Source organism: Hyla sarda, chromosome 2 (assembly GCF_029499605.1).
Source record: "Hyla sarda isolate aHylSar1 chromosome 2, aHylSar1.hap1, whole genome shotgun sequence".
NCBI lineage: Eukaryota > Metazoa > Chordata > Amphibia > Anura > Hylidae > Hyla > Hyla sarda.
Window position 1 is genome coordinate 489,424,243 of NC_079190.1, and position 18,513 is coordinate 489,442,755.

General features: G+C 45.3%; 1 protein-coding gene across 7 annotated transcripts in view; it reads left to right on the forward strand.

The window, feature by feature from the left end:
• DOP1B (DOP1 leucine zipper like protein B) overlaps positions 1 to 18,513 on the forward strand; it is a 248,102-nt gene that overhangs the window by 101,565 nt on the left and 128,024 nt on the right. For all 7 annotated transcript variants that reach the window (XM_056559592.1, XM_056559588.1, XM_056559589.1 and 4 more), the window contains exon 2: positions 6,426 to 6,587. In XM_056559592.1, the coding sequence (XP_056415567.1) occupies positions 6,450 to 6,587 (138 nt within the window). In that variant the 5' untranslated portion in view covers positions 6,426 to 6,449. The remainder of the gene's footprint in view (positions 1 to 6,425; positions 6,588 to 18,513) is intronic.

Here is an 18,513-nt window from a genome sequence, read left to right on the forward strand (position 1 = left end):
CCAGCCTTCTAAAATAGGCGTAGCGAGGTCCGGCACCGTCAATTTATGTTCCCAATAAGTAAACATCTTGGCTGAGACGGAGTCGTTACCTTTCCTACGAATTTTCCAATACAGGTAAGACAGAGAATGGACGTTAGTCCCTGCAGACAGAAAACTATCAAAGGAAGTGAAACCTGCTATAGCAGAAACATCATGCAACCGTGGTCGTAAAAACGCCAGCACCTGCGAGAACTGTTAAAAGTGGTCTCTACCAATAGAGTAGCAGTCCCCCAATTCCTCTAACGTGTAATATCTCCTATCAGTTGGGTGTAATAAGTGTTTAACTCTCGTTATGCCCTGTCGCAACCACCTTTGAAACAATCGGTTCCGTAATCTCATCCGAAATTCCGGGTGCGACCACAGAGGCCACCCTCACCCCCCAACCCCCCCCCCCCCCCCCGATCACTCCTTTTACATCCAAGAGAGCACTCTTAGATGTATTTATGCAACAGCCGGATTCCCCACCAAAGTCCTGAATAGCTACAAGAAGTCTCTCAACATCCTCCAGCGGCCTCGAGAGGAAAAGCAAAATGTCATCCGCAAAAAGAGCAGAGTTAAAGGGTCACTCTCATTAAAAAAATTTTTGCTATTGCACTCCTTATGGTAAATGAAAAATATTTCTAATATACTTTGTTTTAAAAAAAAATGAAGTTTTCTATGTTTTATTTGTGCTTAGAAAAGCTCAAGAGCACATTTTCCCCCAACTCATACACAGGAAGGGGGTGTGTCCAACCAACAGCATATGGCAGTTATGTGTGAGAGGAGCTATGATTGGATGAGGCTGGACACATCCCCCTCAGCACTCCAGGCAGCACTTTCTGTGTGTGAATTGGGGGAAAATGTGCTCTTGAGCTTTTTTTAAGCACAAATAAAACATAGAAAACTTTTTTTTTTTAAACAAAGTGTATTAGAAATATTTTTCATTTACCCTAAGGAGTGCAATAGCAAAAATTAGTTTTAATTAGAGGTACCCTTTAAGTACAGATGAACCCACTGCCACACCCCTCGGGACCGCCGAGGATTCCAGAAGCCTAGCTAGGGGTTCCAATGCTATATTAACCCCTTAAGGACACATGACGTTCTCATACGTCTCCATTTCCGAGTCCTTAAGGACACATGACGTATGAGAACGTCATGTGTTTTACCGGCCCCCCGCAACCATCTGGAGCGGAGCCGGTCCCCGATGCCTGCTGAAATCGTTCAGCAGGCATCGGGGCATATCGCCCAGGGGGGTCATTATGACCCCCCATGTCGGCGATGGCCGCAGATCGCTGAACAATTCAGTCCAGCGATCTGCGGCGGATTCCGGGTCAATCGGGTCTCCAGTGACCCGGTGACCCGGAATTATTGGCTGATCGGGGCCGTCAGAGACGGCCCCGATCAGCCAGAGCCAGCAGGGGTGAGGTGGCACTGGTGCCACCTCACGATCGCCCTGATTCGTCGGCCGGATTACCGGCCGACCAATCAGGACGCCTGCTGCGGGTGTCACTCCCGCAACCCGCTCCGCCCCTCTTCCGGAGGACGTGAGCGGGTGCGGGAAGACGACCCCCGGTGCTGGGGACCCCGATCCCCGGCGTCCCTGTTGGGATCGGGGCCCCAGGAGCAGCGGCGGCGGCGGAGACGACGAGGGACTGACCTGTGCGGCTGGATCGTTGGAGGTGAGTGACAGCCTCCTGCTGTTGCTTAGCAACAGCTCCCAGCATGCAAAAAGGGCATGCTGGGAGCTGTAGTTATGCAACAGCAGGAGGCAGACCACCACAACTCCCAGCATGCCCTTATGGGCATGCTGGGACTTGTAGTTTTGCAACAGCTGGAGGCACATTCTTTCTATGGAAAAGTGTACCTTCAGCTGTTGTGTAACTACAACTCCCAGCTTGCACAATCAGCTAAAGTGCATGCTGGGAGTTGTAGTGGTGCATCTGGTGGTTGCATAACTACAACTCCCAGCATGCCCGTTGGCTGTCGGTGACTGCTGAGAGTTGTAGTTTTGCAACAGCTGAAGGCACACTGAGTTAAGTAGTAAACCAGTGTGTCTCCAGCTGTTGCATAACTACAATCCCCAGCATCCCCAGCCAAAGTAGTATGCCTCCAGCTGTTGCATAACTACAACACCCAGTATGCCCTTCCGCTGTCCGTACATGCTGGGGGTTGTAGCTTTTGCAACAGCTGAAGGCACACTGGTTGCAAAACACTGAGTTTGTTACCAAACTCGGTGTTTCACAACCAGTGTGCCTCCAGCTGTTGCAAAACTACAACTCCCAGCATGCACTGATAGACCTGCTGGGAGTTGTAGTTTTGCAACAGCTGGATGTTCCCCCCCACCCCCAATGTGAATGTACAGGGTACACTCACATGGGCGGAGGATTACAGTTAGTATCCGGCTGCAAGTTTGAGGTACGGCAAAATTTCTGCCGCAGCTCAAACTGCCAGCGAGAAACTACTGTGAACCCCCCGCCCGTGCGACTGTACCCTAAAAACACTACACTAACACACAATAAAATAAAAAGTAAAAAACACTACATATACACATACCCCTACACAGCCCCCCTCCCCTCCCCAATAAAAATGAAAAACGTCTGGTACGCCACTGTTTCCAGAACGGAGCCTCCAGCGGTTGCAAAACTACAACTCCCAGCATGCACTGATAGACCGTACATGCTGGGAGTTGTAGTTTTGCAACAGCTGGATGTTCCCCCCCCCCCTATGTGAACGTACAGGGTACACTCACATGGGCGGAGGATTACAGTAAGTATCCGGCTGCAAGTTTGAGCTGCGTCAAATTTTCTGCCGTAGCTCAAACTGCCAGCGAGAAACTACTGTGAACCCCCACCCGTGTGACTGTACCCTAAAAACACTACACTACACTAACACAAAATAAAATAAAAAGTTAAAAACACTACATATACACATACCCCTATACAACCCCCCTCCCCAATAAAAATGAAAAACGTCTGGTACGCCACTGTTTCCAAAACGGAGCCTCCAGCTGTTGCAAAACAACTACTCCCAGTATTGCCAGATAGCCGTTGACTGTCCAGGCATGCTGGGAGTTTTACAACAGCTGGAGGCACCCTGTTTGGGAATCACTGGCGTAGAATACCCCTATGTCCACCCCTATGCAAGTCCCTAATTTAGGCCTCAAATGCGCATGGCGCTCTCACTTTGGAGCCCTGTCGTATTTCAAGGCAACAGTTTAGGGCCACATATGGGGTATCGCCATACTCGGGAGAAATTGGGCTTCAAATTTTGGGGGGTATTTTCTGCTATTACCCTTTTAAAAAATGTAAAATTTTGGGGAAAACAAGCATTTTAGGTAAAAAAAAATATATATTTTTTTACATATGCAAAAGTCGTGAAACACCTGTAGGGTATTAAGGTTCAAATTACCCCTTGTTACGTTCCCCGAGGGGTCTAGTTTCCAAAATAGTATGCCATGTGTTTTTTTTTTTGCTGTCCTGGCACCATAGGGGCTTCCTAAATGCGGCATGCCCCCAGAGCAAAATTTGCTTTCAAAAAGCCAAATGTGACTCCTTCTCTTCTGAGACCTGTAGTGCGCCAGCAGAGCACTTTTCACACCCATATGGGGTGTTTTCTGAATCGGGAGAAATTGGGCTTCAAATTTTGGGGGGTATTTTCTGCTATTACCCTTTTTAAAATTGTAAAAATTTTGGGAAACCAAGCATTTTAGGTAAAAAAAATATATATTTTTTTACATATGCAAAAGTCGTGAAACACCTGTAGGGTATTAAGGTTCACATTACCCCTTGTTACGTTCCCCGAGGGGTCTAGTTTCCAAAATGGTATGCCATGTGTTTTTTTTTTTGCTGTCCTGGCACCATAGGGGCTTCCTAAATGCGGCATGCCCCCAGAGCAAAATTTGCTTTCAAAAAGCCAAATGTGACTCCTTCTCTTCTGAGACCTGTAGTGCACCAGCAGAGCACTTTTCACCCCCATGCGAGGTGTTTTCTGTATCGGGAGAAATTGGGCTTCAAATTTTGGGGGGTATTTTCTGCTATTACCCTTTTTAAAAATGTAAAATTTTTGGGAAACCAAGCATTTTAGGTAAAAAAAATATATATTTTTTTTACATATGCAAAAGTCGTGAAATACCTGTAGGGTATTAAGGTTCACTTTACCCCTTGTTACGTTCCCTGAGGGGTCTAGTTTCCAAAATGGTATGCCATGTGTTTTTTTTTTGCTGTCCTGGTACCAAAGGGGCTTCCTAAATGCGGCATGCCCCCCAAAAACCATTTGTCGCTCCTTCCCTTCTGAGCCCTCTACTGTGCCCGCCGAACATTTAACATAGACATATGAGGTATGTGCTTACTCGAGAGAAATTGGGTTTCAAATACAAGTAAAAATTTTTTCCTTTTTATCCCTTGCAAAAATTCAAAAATTGAGTCTACAAGAACATGCGAGTGTAAAAAATGAAGATTTTGAATTTTCTCCTTCACTTTGCTGCTATTCCTGTGAAACACCTAAAGGGTTAATACACTTACTGAATGTTTTTTTGAATACTTTAGGGGGTGTAGTTTTTATAATGGGGTCTTTTATGGGGTATTTCTAATATGAAGACCCTTCAAATCCACTTCAAAACTGAACTGGTCCCTGAAAAATAGTGAGTTTGAAAATTTTGTGAAAAATTTCAAAATTGCTACTGAACTTTGAAGCCCTATGGTGTCTTCCAAAAGTAAAAACTCATAAATTTTATGATGCAAACATAAAGTAGACATATTGTATATGTGAACCCCAAAAAAATATATTTTGAATATCCATTTTCCTTACAAGCAGAGAGCTTCAAAGTTAGAAAAATGCAAAATTTTCATTTTTTTCATCAAATTTTGGGATTTTTCACCAAGAAAGGATGCAAGTTACCATAAAATTTTACCATTAAGTTAAAGTAGAATATGTCACGAAAAAACAATCTCGGAATCAGAATGATAACTAAAAGCATTCCAGAGTTATTAATGTTTAAAGTGACAGTGGTCAGAATTGCAAAAAACGCTCCGGTCCTTAAGGTATAAAATGGCCTGGTCCTTAAGGGGTTAAACAACAGGGGTGACAAAGGGCATCCCTGTCTCGTGCCCCGTTGTAAGACTATGTGGGGAGACAGGAAACCTATGGTCGACACCCTCGCAATAGGAGAAGCGTATAAAGAGAACAGGTATGTCAGAAAAGCCCCCTCAAATCCCATACATGGCATTACCTTCCACAACCATTCCCATCGCACACGATCAAAAGCCTTGGCGGCATCTAGTGATAGAATAGCGAGCGATGGGTGTTTGTCAGGATGCAATTGGACATCGTCTAACAGTACAATGACCTTTCTAATGTTGGTAACCGCCGCCCTCCCCTTAACAAAGCCTACCTGAGGAGGAGCAATCAAGCGCGGAAGCACCGAGGCCAGACGTTCCGCCATAATTTTAGTCTGAATTTTTTTTGTTAAAGAGGTACTCCGGTGAAAAAAAATAAATCAACTGGTTCCAGAAAGTTAAATAGATTTGTAAATGACTTCTATTAAAAATCTTAATCCTACCAGTACTTATCAGCTGCTGAAGTTGAGTTGTTCTTTTCTGTCTGACAATAGTGCTCTCTGCTGACACCTCTCTCTGTCTGCTATGCGGATTTGCTCCTGCTCTGGACAGTTCCTGAGACAGACAGAGGTGTCAGCAGAGAGCACTGTGGTTAGACAGAAAAGAACAACTCAACTTCAGCAGCTGATAAGTACTGGTAGGATTACTGGTGCTCTCTGCTGACACCTCTTTCCATGTCAGGAACTGTCCATAGCAGGATAGGTTTGCTATGGGGATTTGCTCCTACTTTGGACAGAGGTGTCAGCAGTGAGCACTGTGGTCAGAAAGAAAGGGAATTCAAAAAGAAAATAACTTCCTCTGTAGGATACAGCAGCTAATAAGTACTGGAAGGATTAAGATTTTTTTAATAGTAATTTCAATTTAATTTAAAAGTAATTTACAAATCTGTTTTCACTTTCTGGAACCAGTTGATATGGAAAAAATAGTTTTTCACTGGAATACCCCTTTAAAGGGGTACTCCACTGGCCAGCGTTCGTAAAGTAAATCTTCCGGACGCTGTTTTCGCGCTGCGGGTGGTCGGCCACGCCCCTCGTGACATCACGGTCACGCCCCCTCAATGCAAGTCTATTGGAGGTGGCGAGGGGGCCGTCACGCCCCCTCCCATTGACTTACATTGAGGGGGTGTGACCATGAGGTCACAAGGGGCGTGGCCGACCCCTGCAGCATGAAAACAGCATTTGGAAGATTTACTTCCGAACGCTTTCCAGTGGAGTACCCCTTTAAAGAAAAATATTCAGCTGTGATACTGTAATATGGAGGCCCGCTCACCCAGTTTAGTTATTTTTTTTGTAGTGCGTCCTCTAGAGAGGATGAAAAATGGACCATGAAGAGCAGGAGCTGCTGGGGGACTACAGATACCGAAATTATTCCTCTGTCATTGAGAAGGCGTTGAGAAACTTTGAGTCCTCCACTGAATGGGCAGATCTCATCTCATCGCTTGGGAAACTCAATAAGGTAAGAAATGGCGCCATATATGTGGCTGATGTCCGGTGGACACCCGGCCTATGGACTTACCTGGATAACCCCCCATAGACGCTCTTTTTTTGGTGTTTATTGGTGCCAATACCGTATTTTTCGTCCTATAGGACGCACCGGCGTATAAGACGGCAAAATCTAAAAAAATATAGATTTTGAACCCAATAGTGGTCTTCAACCTGCGGACCTCCAGATGTTGCAAAACTACAACTCCCAGCATGCCCGGACAGCCGTTGGCTGTCCGGGCATGCTGGGAGTTGTAGTTTTGCAACATCTGGAGGTCTGCAGATTGAAGACCACTGCATAGGAGGTAATACTCACGTGTCCCCGCCGCTCCGGACCCGTCACCGCTGCCCTGGATGTCGCTCCATCTCTGTCGCCGTGTCCCCATCGCTCCGGAACGTCTCTGCTGCCGGCCGGGTATCCTCGCTCTCCGTCGCCGCCATCACGTCGTTACGCACGCCGACGCACGTACGCCACGACGTGATGACGAGGAAGGAGAGCGCCGGCCATACAGGGGATCCCTGAACGGAGAAGACACCGAGGAGGCAGGTAAGGTCCCTCCTGGTGTCCTGTAAGCACTAACCCCGCTATTCAGTCGGGCTGTGAAATCGCGGCGGTCCCGAACAGCCCGACTGAACAGCCGGGTTAGTGTCACTTTCCCTTCAGACGCGGCGGTCAGCTTTGATCGCCGCATCTGAAGGGTCAATACAGGACATCACCGCGATCGGTGATGTCCTGTATTAGCCGCGGGTCCTGGCCGTTGATGGGCGCAGGGACCGCCGCGATAGGGGTGTATTCGCCGTATAAGACGGTGCGACTTTTTCCCCCCAGTTTTGGGGAAGAAAAAGTGCGTCTTATACGGCGAAAAATACGGTATATTAAAATTTAGTTTGGTGACAGTTACTTAGTGTATATTGGGAATGTTCATTGTTTGTACGCTTTGACCATATTACGTGTGTGTGTGTATATATATATATATATATATATATATATACACACATTTCTTTTATTAGCACCTCTACTTGTTCAGGTTTCTGAATTGAAGGAACATCACTAATTCTGTGTGTCTGTAGTATTTTACTGTTTATACAAAAAATATTTTTATGTAAGTTAATATTATTTTATTTATTATTCATTTTTTTTGTATTCATGTTCCTCCTCTACAGAACCCATAAGGGGGAGATTTATCAAAACCTGTCCAGAGGAAAAGTTGCTGAGTTGCCCAGATCGCTTCTTTCAAATTTAAAAGGGCCTGTGCAAAATGAAAGCAGCGATCTGATTGGTTGCTATGGGCAACTGGGCAACTTTTCCTCTGAACAGGTTTTGATAAATCTCCCTCATTATGTCTGTATGTGTTCATATCTCCCGGTTCTTTTAGAATATGTATGTTTACGCCAGGCCCGTCGCTACAGGACAGGCAAATCAAGCAATTGCTTGGGACCCCGAGCTGGCCCGGAGCCCCAAGCAGAGCCGGTGCTTGCCCGTCCTGTAGCGACGGGGCAATTCCCCCCCCATCACTATTATGGACATGCCCCCGTTAACTCTTTGCTGGCCCGCGTTAAGTTTAGAAACGCAGGGGCCGCTGGGAGATCACTGGCGTCCAATGCGTGCGCCCATAGCAACGGAGGCGCAGAAGACTGGAGCATCGAGGAGGAGGAAGACGTGCGCTGCCCAGCTTGGTAAGTGACCAGCGGGACGTCATCTTCGGTGTTCCTACCACCGCTTCTGCGGTCCCGGGAACTAATGCTATGGCTGGACGGGAGGAGTGGTGGTCGGAGCACTGAAGTGGGGCAGTACACAGGCATACAGCCTCCAGCCATAGATTGTATATGGCTGGAGGCTGTATGTCTGTGGGGAACACTGCCAGTCTAATGTGGGGGAACGCTGCTGAACCTAATGTGGGGGGAACGCTGCTGAACCTAATGTGGGGGGAACGCTGCTGCACCTAATGTGGGGGGAACGCTGCTGCACCTAATGTGGGGGGGAACGCTGCTGCACCTAATGTGGGGGGAACGCTACTGCACCTAATGTGGGGAGCACTGCCTACCTAATGTGGGGGGAACACTACTGCACCTAATGTGGGGAGAACTATGCTGCACCTAATGTGGGGGGAACTATGCTACACCTAATGTGGGGGGAACACTGCCTACCTAATGTGGGGGGAACTCTGCTGCACCTAATATCGGGGGAACTCTGCTGCACCTAATGTGGGGGCCTTGTATCGACGTTCGCTCACGTTGCACTCCCAGAATTCAAGGGCTGGCATTACTACGTCCTGACGCCGGTCCTAGAGCATGACGTGCGTGAACATCAAAGAGGGGGGGCCTCCATGTCCATTTTGCTTGGGGCCCCCAAATTCCTTCAAACGGCCCTGGTTTACGCACTATTTAGTTACCTACTTTGGGGAGGTCTGAACACATACCTGGACGCTTTCACTGAATCTTTGTATTTTAATTGATAAAAGTTGTGCGGGAGTAGGGCGGTCACACGGGTATCTGATGACGTCAGTTCCTCTACTGATATATAGGATTTTGTATCCATGTAATACTTGTATGACTTAGGCTGGGTTTACACCACATTTTGCTATACTGTTCCTGTATCAGGTTTTTGATTTAAAAAAACGGATTCCTCAAAACCTGACTAAACTGTATCAAAACGTGTGTACAAATATTTATCTGTATACGGTTGAAAACTGTATACAATTTGAAAAATGATGTCCGGTTGCATCCGTTTTTTAAGAAAAAAAACGTATAAATTTTGAACTTTTCACTCCATTTTGAATAAAGTTTCACTTGTTTGATTGAAATTCCAAGAAAAAAAAATTTGGAAAGTCAAAAACCGGATGGTGAAAACCGGATGGAACCGTATGGTGATCCCGTGCCTCCGCTGGACTCTCCGCTGTCTTCTCCGGTCCTCCGCTGTCTTCTCCGGTCCTCTTCTGTCTTCTCCGGTCCTCTTCTGTCTTCCGCAAGGCCTTACTGGGCCTGCGTAGCGACGTCATTACGCCGCTGCGTACGCCATTCCTATTGGATAGCGTGCGCAGCAGCGTATTGACGTCATCGGAGAGGGCCGAGAAGACACCGGAAGACCAGCGCTGGACACGGAGGGCACCCCGGAGCATCGTGGAGGGGTAAGTAATACTTACCGCACCACACGGAGAACATTAAGCTGCTATCCGGCAGCAGCTTAAGCATTTTGCGCTGTCGGATAGCACTTAATGCGATGGCCCCGACATAAAAAAGCATCGTATGTCGATGCTGACATCGACATGCGATGGCCTCTGAGAGGCCATTGTATGTTGGTTTGATCATATGTCGGGGCCATCGTAGGTCGGGGGGTCACTGTACATTATAGTGCATACGGATTTGAATGGGAAGTCTATGGGCGCGGTTTTCTGTGCGGTTGCAAACGTTTTCTTTTATTTTTATGAAACCGTATAGCAAAATCGTGGTGTGAACCCACCCTAAGGCTGCTTTCGTACTATAAAATGTATCCGTAATAAAGGTCCGTTCAATGTTCCGTTATGAAAAAAAATCTGAAAAAACGGCCTTTCAAAATCGGCCTATTTTCCGAATTTTTTTTATGACGGAACATTGAACGGATCTTTATAACGGATACATTTTATAGTGTGAAAGCAGCCTAAGGCTAGAACGTCTAGCCGAAACGCGTCACCTTTTCTATGTAAGCTGAGAATAAAGTAATTTCGTTCTACTGAGAAGCTGCGCTGAATACTTCTTTTCTTCCTATGCATTGCTACTGTGGCGTGTCCGCGCCAATCCGGGCTGCAGCCGACGAGAGGTTGAGCTGATCTACTTGCTTTTCTTTGCAGATTATGTGCTTATAAGATGAGATCCTACATCCTTAGGTGTCCGGCCTCCTTATTAGTAAGGATTATAACCAGGGTCATACTTAAAGGGTTACTCTGCAGCTCAGTGTTTGGAACAAATTGTTCTGAACGCTGGAGCCGGGAGCTCGTGACGTCATAGCCCCGCCCCCTCATGACGTGGATAAAAATATAAAAGAGTTATGATATTTAGAAGGCGAGGAGGAAAAAACAAAAATTCAAAAATAAAATTGACCTTAAAGTGTACTACCGTGCTGACAACTTATCCCCTATCTAAAGGATAGGGGATAAGTTGCCTGATCACGCGGGATCCCGCCGCTGGGGACCCCCGCGATCTCGCACGCAGCACCACGCTCTCATCAGGCCCCGGAGCGAACATCCGCTCCGGGTCTGATGACGGGGCCGGTGATCGTGACGTCACGGCTCTGCCCCCGTGTGACTTCACTCTCCACCCCTTAATGCAAGTCTATGGCAGGGGGCGAGCCCCCTGCCATAGACTTGCATTGAGGGGCGGAGCGTGACGTCACATAGGGGCGGAGCCGTGATGTCATGATCCTCCGGCCCCGTGATCGGCAGTCATGAGACCCGGAGCGGATGTTCGCTCCGGGGCCTGATGAGAGCGGGGTGCTGCGGCAGGACCCCGTGCGGCAGGACCCCGTGCGATCAGGCAACTTATCCCCTATCCTTTAAATAGGGGATAAGTTGTCAGCACGGTAGTACCCCTTTAAGGCCAAAATGGGCTGTGTCCTTAAGGGGTTAAAAAATCTTGATCCTTCCAGTACTTATCAGATGCTGTATGCTCCACAGGAAGTTAATTTCTTTTTGAATTTCTTTTCTGTCTGACCACAGTGCTCTCTGCTGACACCTCTGTCCATGTCAGGAACTGTCCAGAGCAGGAGAGGTTTGCTATGGGGATTTTCTCCTGCTCTGGACAGTTCCTGACATGGACAGAGGTGTCAGCAGAGAGCACTGTGGTCATGACAGAAAGGAAATTCAAAAAGAAAAGAACTTCCTCTGTTTAACTTTCTGGCACCAGTTGATTAAAAAAAAAATATAATTTCCACTGGAGTACCCCTTTAAGTATAATGGCATAAGAGAGGACAGTCTGCGAGGCGAGGCTGCCCTTCTTAGGGCGAGTATTCCGCTATGGCACAGCTTAGGGTCATGGATAGGGTCTATTTGCATATAGGTGGGTTTATACTGCTTTTAATAAAAGGTTCTTGTGGTTTTGAGAAGTACTCAGGGCTATTGTTAGAGAATAATATAGAGGTTGGTGAGTATGTCTTGTACTTATCTGTTTTAGCTGATGTGGCAGGCATGAGCTAGACTCTATATTGGATCTATATTTATCATTAAAATGCTTCTGTAATGCTGCCTCCATTTTTTTTCGAGATTCGGTTGGGTGTTTGATCACTGCATCTGGTCAACTAACGATGGTCAACCCAGGTGAACGGACCCATAAGTGCGTTTATTAGGGAAATATTGTCATGAGGAGATAGTGGTTTGGAGCTATAATCACAGTTGAGCTGTTTTATGAAGATTTGAAGTGTATTTGTACCTTAATGTTTTACTGTATTTTCATGTGAAAGATTTTATGATTTTTCCAAATCCCTGTACAAATTACACATCTTACTCTTAAAATAGGTGTGGTTTGGGGAAAACAGCCTCAAGGGAGGTGTATAACTACCATATATCCTGACCCCATAGAGATAGCAGCAGTATACAGGTAGAGCTGGAGAGGAGGTGTATTACTACTATATATCCTGATCCCATAGAGATAGTAGCAGCAGAATACAGATAGAGCTGAAGGGGAGGTGTATAACTACTATCATATATCCTGACCCCATAGAGCAGGGGTACTCAACTATTTTTAGTGAGGGTCCACTTATCCAGATCTGCCATCAGGTAAAGGTCCTAGCTGAACGCTAAGACCTGGTTCACACCTAGTGGCCTCAGTGCCATGTATGACCTGAATATAATACTGCCACACACTGTACCCCTGAATATAATACTGTCACACACAGTACCCCCTGAATACAATACTATTTTACCCCTAAATAAAATACTGCCACACACTGTACCCCTGAATATAATACTGCCACACACAGTACCCCTGAATACAATACTGCTGCACACTGTACCCCTAAATAAAATACTGCCACACACTGTACCCCTGAATATAATACTGCCACACACTGTACCCTCTAAATAAAATTCTGCCACACACTGTACCCTCTGAATATAATACTGCCACACACTGTACCCCTGAATATAATACTGCCACACACTGTACCCCTGAATATAATACTGCCACACACTTTACCCCCTAAATAAAATACTGCCACACACTGTACCCCTGAATACAATACTGCCACGCACAATACCTCTTAAATACAATACTGCCACACACAGTACCCCCTGAATACAATACTGCCGCACACTGTACCCCTAAATAAAATACTGCCACACACTGTACTTCTAAATAAAATACTGGCACACACTGTACTTCTAAATAAAATACTGCCACACACTGTACCCCTAAATAAAATACTGCCACACACTGTACTTCTAAATAAAATACTGCCACACACTGTACCCCTAAATAAAATACTGCCACACACAGTACCCCCTGAATACAATACTGCTGCACACTGTACCCCTAAATAAAATACTGCAACACACTGTACCCTCAGAATATAATACTGCCACACACTGTACCCCTGAATATAATACTGCCACACACCATACCCCCTGAATACAATACTGCTGCACACCGTACCCTCAGAATATAATACTGTGACACACTGTACCCCTAAATACAATACTGCCACACACTGTACCCCTGAATATAATACTGCCACACACTGTATCCCTAAATACAATACTGCCACACACTATCCCTGAATACAATACTGCCATTGTTTATGATGCCACTGTGCCCCCAGAATTAAGGATGCAACTGTGCCGCACAGAATTACTGGTGCCACTGTGCCCCACAGAATTAATGATGTTCCCCTTAGTCCCACAACATTAATGATGCCACTGTGACCCATTTAAACCATGCCACTGTGATTCTCCAGCTGTTGCAAACTACAACTCCCATCATGCACAGACAGATGGTCATGATGGGAGCTGTAGTTCTACAAAAACTGGAGAGTCACAGGTGGGGGAACACAACTTTTTACCTGAGAGCTTGGCTCCCGTCCCAGGTTCCGTGCTGCTCTGGCCTCTTCTAGTCAGGCCTGGCCAGAGCAGATGATGTTGTGCCTGCATCACTGGAGAAGCGAGGCCGGGCAGGGACACAGCGTTCCCTCGCTCCGGGCCGCGGCTATTCAATTTTAGCGGTGTCTTAAAAACACTGCTACAAATTAATAAGGGGAGATCCCCCGGGTGGTCCGGATGACTCGTGGCCGCGTTCTGGATCTGGACCTCGGTCCGCCAGTTGTGTACTCCGCCATAGAGAGAGAGAGAGCTGGAGGGGAGGTGTATAACTACTATATATCCTGATCCCATAGAGATAGCAACAGTATACAGATAGAGGAGGGAGGGGGGTTGTATAACTACTATATATCCTGATCCCATAGAGATAGCAGCAGTATACAGGTAGAGCTGGAGGGGAGGTGTATAACTACTGTGTATCTTGATCCCATTGAGGTAGCAGCAGTATACAGGTAGAGCTGGAGGGGAGGTGTATAACTACTGTGTATCCTGATCCCATTGAGGTAGCAGCAGTATACAGATAGAGGAGGGAGGGGAGTTGTATAACTACTGTGTATCCTGATCCCATTGAGATAGCAGCAGTATACAGATAGAGGAGGGAGGGGAGTTGTATAACTACTATATATCCTGATCCCATAGAGATAGCAGCAGTATACAGGTAGAGCTGGAGGGGAGGTGTATAACTACTGTGTATCCTGATCCCATTGAGGTAGCAGCAGTATACAGATAGAGGAGGGAGGGGAGTTGTATAACTACTATATATCCTGATCCCATAGAGATAGCAGCAGTATACAGATAGAGCTGGAGTGGAGGTGTAGAACTTCTATATATCCTGATCCCATAGAGATAGCAGCAGTATACAGGTAGAGCTGGAGGGGAGGTGTATAACTACTGTGTATCCTGATCCCATTGAGGTAGCATTGCACTGTGAGAAGTATTGGGTTCATACAGTTTGGCAGCACTAGATGTGAACATTCACTGACAGTAAGCAGAGATCTTGGGCGTGATGAGGATCTGAGACACAAGTGTTATGGAGAAGTCACAGAACTGTTTGTTCTCGGCAGATTGAGTGCAGTTTACCTAGGAGCGGAAGTCTTCTCACCCCAGGATGGGCTTTTTGCCTAGTTCCTCCTGCAGTTTCTGCCGCACAGGCCCCATAGTAATAAGTGTTGGAGGAAGAAGCATGAATTCTGCTCTGGAGTGTAATGTTCTTGGAGACGTCTTACTACAAAGCTGCATGGAGGAGTCACTCAGCGTCAGTATCCTGTTTGACCACTGTGTTTCCTGGTTCACGCTATTTGTGTTTCCAGCCGCTAACCCAGTGCTGCCCAACCAGGGTGCCTCCAGCTGTTGCAAAACTACAACCCCAAGCATGCCCGGACAGCCGTTGGCTGTCCGGGCATGCTGGGAGTTGTAGTTTTACAACAGCTGGAGGCACCCTGGTTAGGAAGCACTGCTCTTTCCCTTCAGACTACATTGTGTCTTAATTTCTACAGAAGCCCTGGACCCCCAAACCCCCTGCATCTCCATACCAGAGCTTAAATTCTCTTAATTAGTTCCTAATAATAATAAGATATTGTCTATTAGACACCCTGACTTCCATATATGAAGGTATATAACACCAATGTATGTACACAGTGACTCCACCAGCAGAATAGTGAGTACAGCTCTGGAGTATAATACAGGATATAACTAAGGATCAGTACAGGATAAGTAATGTAATGTATATACACAGTGACCTCACCAGCAGAATAGTGAGTACAGCTCTGGAGTATAATACAGAATATAACTCAGGATCAGTACAGGATAAGTAATGTAATGTATATACACAGTGACCTCACCAAAAGAATAGTGAGTGCAGCTCTGGAGTATAATACAGGATATAACTCAGGATCAGTACAGGATAAGTAATGTAATGTATGTACACAGTGACCTCACCAGCAGAATAGTGAGTACAGCTCTGGAGTATAATACAGGATATAACTCAGGATCAGTACATGATGTAATGTATGTACACAATGACCTCACCAGCAGAATAGTGAGTACAGCTCTAGAGTATAATACAGGATATAACTCAGGATCAGTACAGGATAAGTAATGTAATGTATGTACACAGTGACCTCACCAGCAGAATAGTGAGTACAGCTCTGGAGTATAATACAGGATGTAACTCGGGTTCAGTACAGGATAAGTAATGTAATTTATGTACACAGTGACCTCACCAGCAGAATAGTGAGTACAGCTCTGGAGTATAATACAGGATATAACTCAGGATCAGTACAGGATAAGTAATGTAATGTATGTACACAGTGACTCCACCAGCAGAATAGTGAGTACAGCTCTGGAGTATAATACAGGATATAGCTCAGGATCAGTACAGGATAAGTAATGTAATGTATGTACACAGTGACTCCACCAGCAGAATAGTGAGTACAGCTCTGGAGTATAATACAGGATATAGCTCAGGATCAGTACAGGATAAGTAATGTAATGTATGTACACAGTGACTCCACCAGCAGAATAGTGAGTACAGCTCTGGAGTATAATACAGGATATAGCTCAGGATCAGTACAGGATAAGTAATGTGATGTATGTACACAGTGACCTCACCAGCAGAATAGTGAGTACAGCTCTGAAGTATAATACAGGATATAACTTAGGATCAAGATGTGACTTCTGCCAAACTGCTTGTCTCATTTATCAGCTCAAAGCAAACCCAAATCTGAGTCATGTGAGACAAATCGATTACTTAGCGTACGCTGCCCGACAACCGGTTTGTCTCAAATTACTCTGATCCTGTGGCAGAAAGCTTTGCAGATGCCTTGATAACTATGACGGATCCTATTAACTATAATGAGCATTGTAAGGTTTACTCTTTTTTTCATCTTCAGAATACGCTACAACAGTGTTTCCAAATCAGTGTGCCTCAAGCTGTTGCAAAACTTCAACTCCCAGCATGCTGGGAGTTGTAGTTTTGCAACAGATGGAGGCACACTGGTTTTGAAATAGTGGGCTAGAGGTATTCTGAAAAGGAGTTAAAGGGGTACTCGTCTGGAAAACATTTTTTTTTTTTTTTTTTTAATCAACTGATGCCAGAAAATTAAACAGATTTGTAAATTACTTTTATTTAAAAATCTTAATCCTTCCAGTACTTATCAGCTGCTTTATGGTCAACAGGAAGTTCTTTTCTTTTTGAATTTACTTTCTGCTTGACCACAGTGCTCTCTGCTGACACCTCTGTCCATTTTAGGAACTGTCCAGAGTAGGAGCAAATCCCTATAGCAAACCTATCCTGCTGTGGACAGTTCCTGACATGGACAGAGGTGTCAGCAGAGAGCACTGTGGCCAGACACAAAAGAAATTCAAAAAGAAAAAAACTTCCTGTGGAGCATACAGCATCTGATAATTACTGGATTTTTTAAATAGAAGTAATTTACAAGTCTTTTCAGCTTTATGGCACCAGTTGATTTAAAAAAAAAAAATATTTTCCAGTGGACTATCCAAAAATAAAAAACTATAATTTATAGGAATTTTTACTGCATGTGGGTTCTAAGCTTTGTTTACACTACTTTGTATAATAAGATCTCATTAGATCCAGTGAAAGTGAGCCACACGTGAAGCCGGCACGCATCATCTGAGATGTTGGTGGCATCTGCCCAGATCCAACGACGGGCACAGCTAGACATGGCCTCACGGACTTGTTCACACGCTGATTCGCTGCTCATTTGTCCTCGCTTTCTAGAAAGAGATTGATGCTGAATGAATGCATGAATGCACCGGTGACAGGGCAGGGAGAGGCTCATGTTACGTCTGCCAGTTTCCACTACACGGCTGATTGACACCTTGTGCATCCTGGATGTGTCAGGCCTTTCTGTAATGAGGACTGGTGAATGACGCCTAAAGTGTACAGAATGTGCACAATTTATTATCTGTATGGAAATGCTAGCTTGGCTGCACTCACTATTCTGCCGGTGAGGTCACTGTGTACATACATTACATTACTTATCCTGTACTGATCCTGAGTTATATCCTGTATTATACTCCAGAGCTGTACTCACTATTCTGCTGGTGAGGTCACTGTGTACATACATTACATTACTTATCCTGTACTGATCCTGTGTTATATCCTGTATTATACTCCAGAGCTGTACTCACTATTCTGCTGGTGAGATCACTGTGTACATACATTACATTACTTATCCTGTACTGATCCTGAGTTATATTCTATATTATACTCCAGAGCTGTACTCACTATTCTGCTGGTGAGATCACTGTGTACATACATTACATTACTTATCCTGTACTGATCCTGAGTTATATTCTGTATTATACTCCAGAGCTGTACTCACTATTCTGCTGGTGAGATCACTGTGTACATACATTACATTACTTATCCTGTACTGATCCTGAGTTATATCCTGTATTATACTCCAGAGCTGTACTCACTATTCTGCTGGTGAGGTCACTGTGTACATACATTACATTACTTATCCTGTACTGATCCTGAGTTATATTCTGTATTATACTCCAGAGCTGTACTCACTATTCTGCTGGTGAGATCACTGTGAACATACATTACATTACTTATCTTGTACTGATAGAAACATAGAATGTGTCGGCAGATAAGAACCATTTGGCCCATCTAGTCTGCCCAATAATCTGAATACTATGAATAGTCCCGGGCCCTATCTTATATGAAGGATAGCCTTATGCTTATCCCATACATGTTTAAACTCCTTCACTGTATTTGCAGCGACCACTTCTGCAGGAAGGCTATTCCATGCATCCACTACTCTCTCAGTAAAGTAATACTTCCTGATATTACTGCAGAAACCTTTG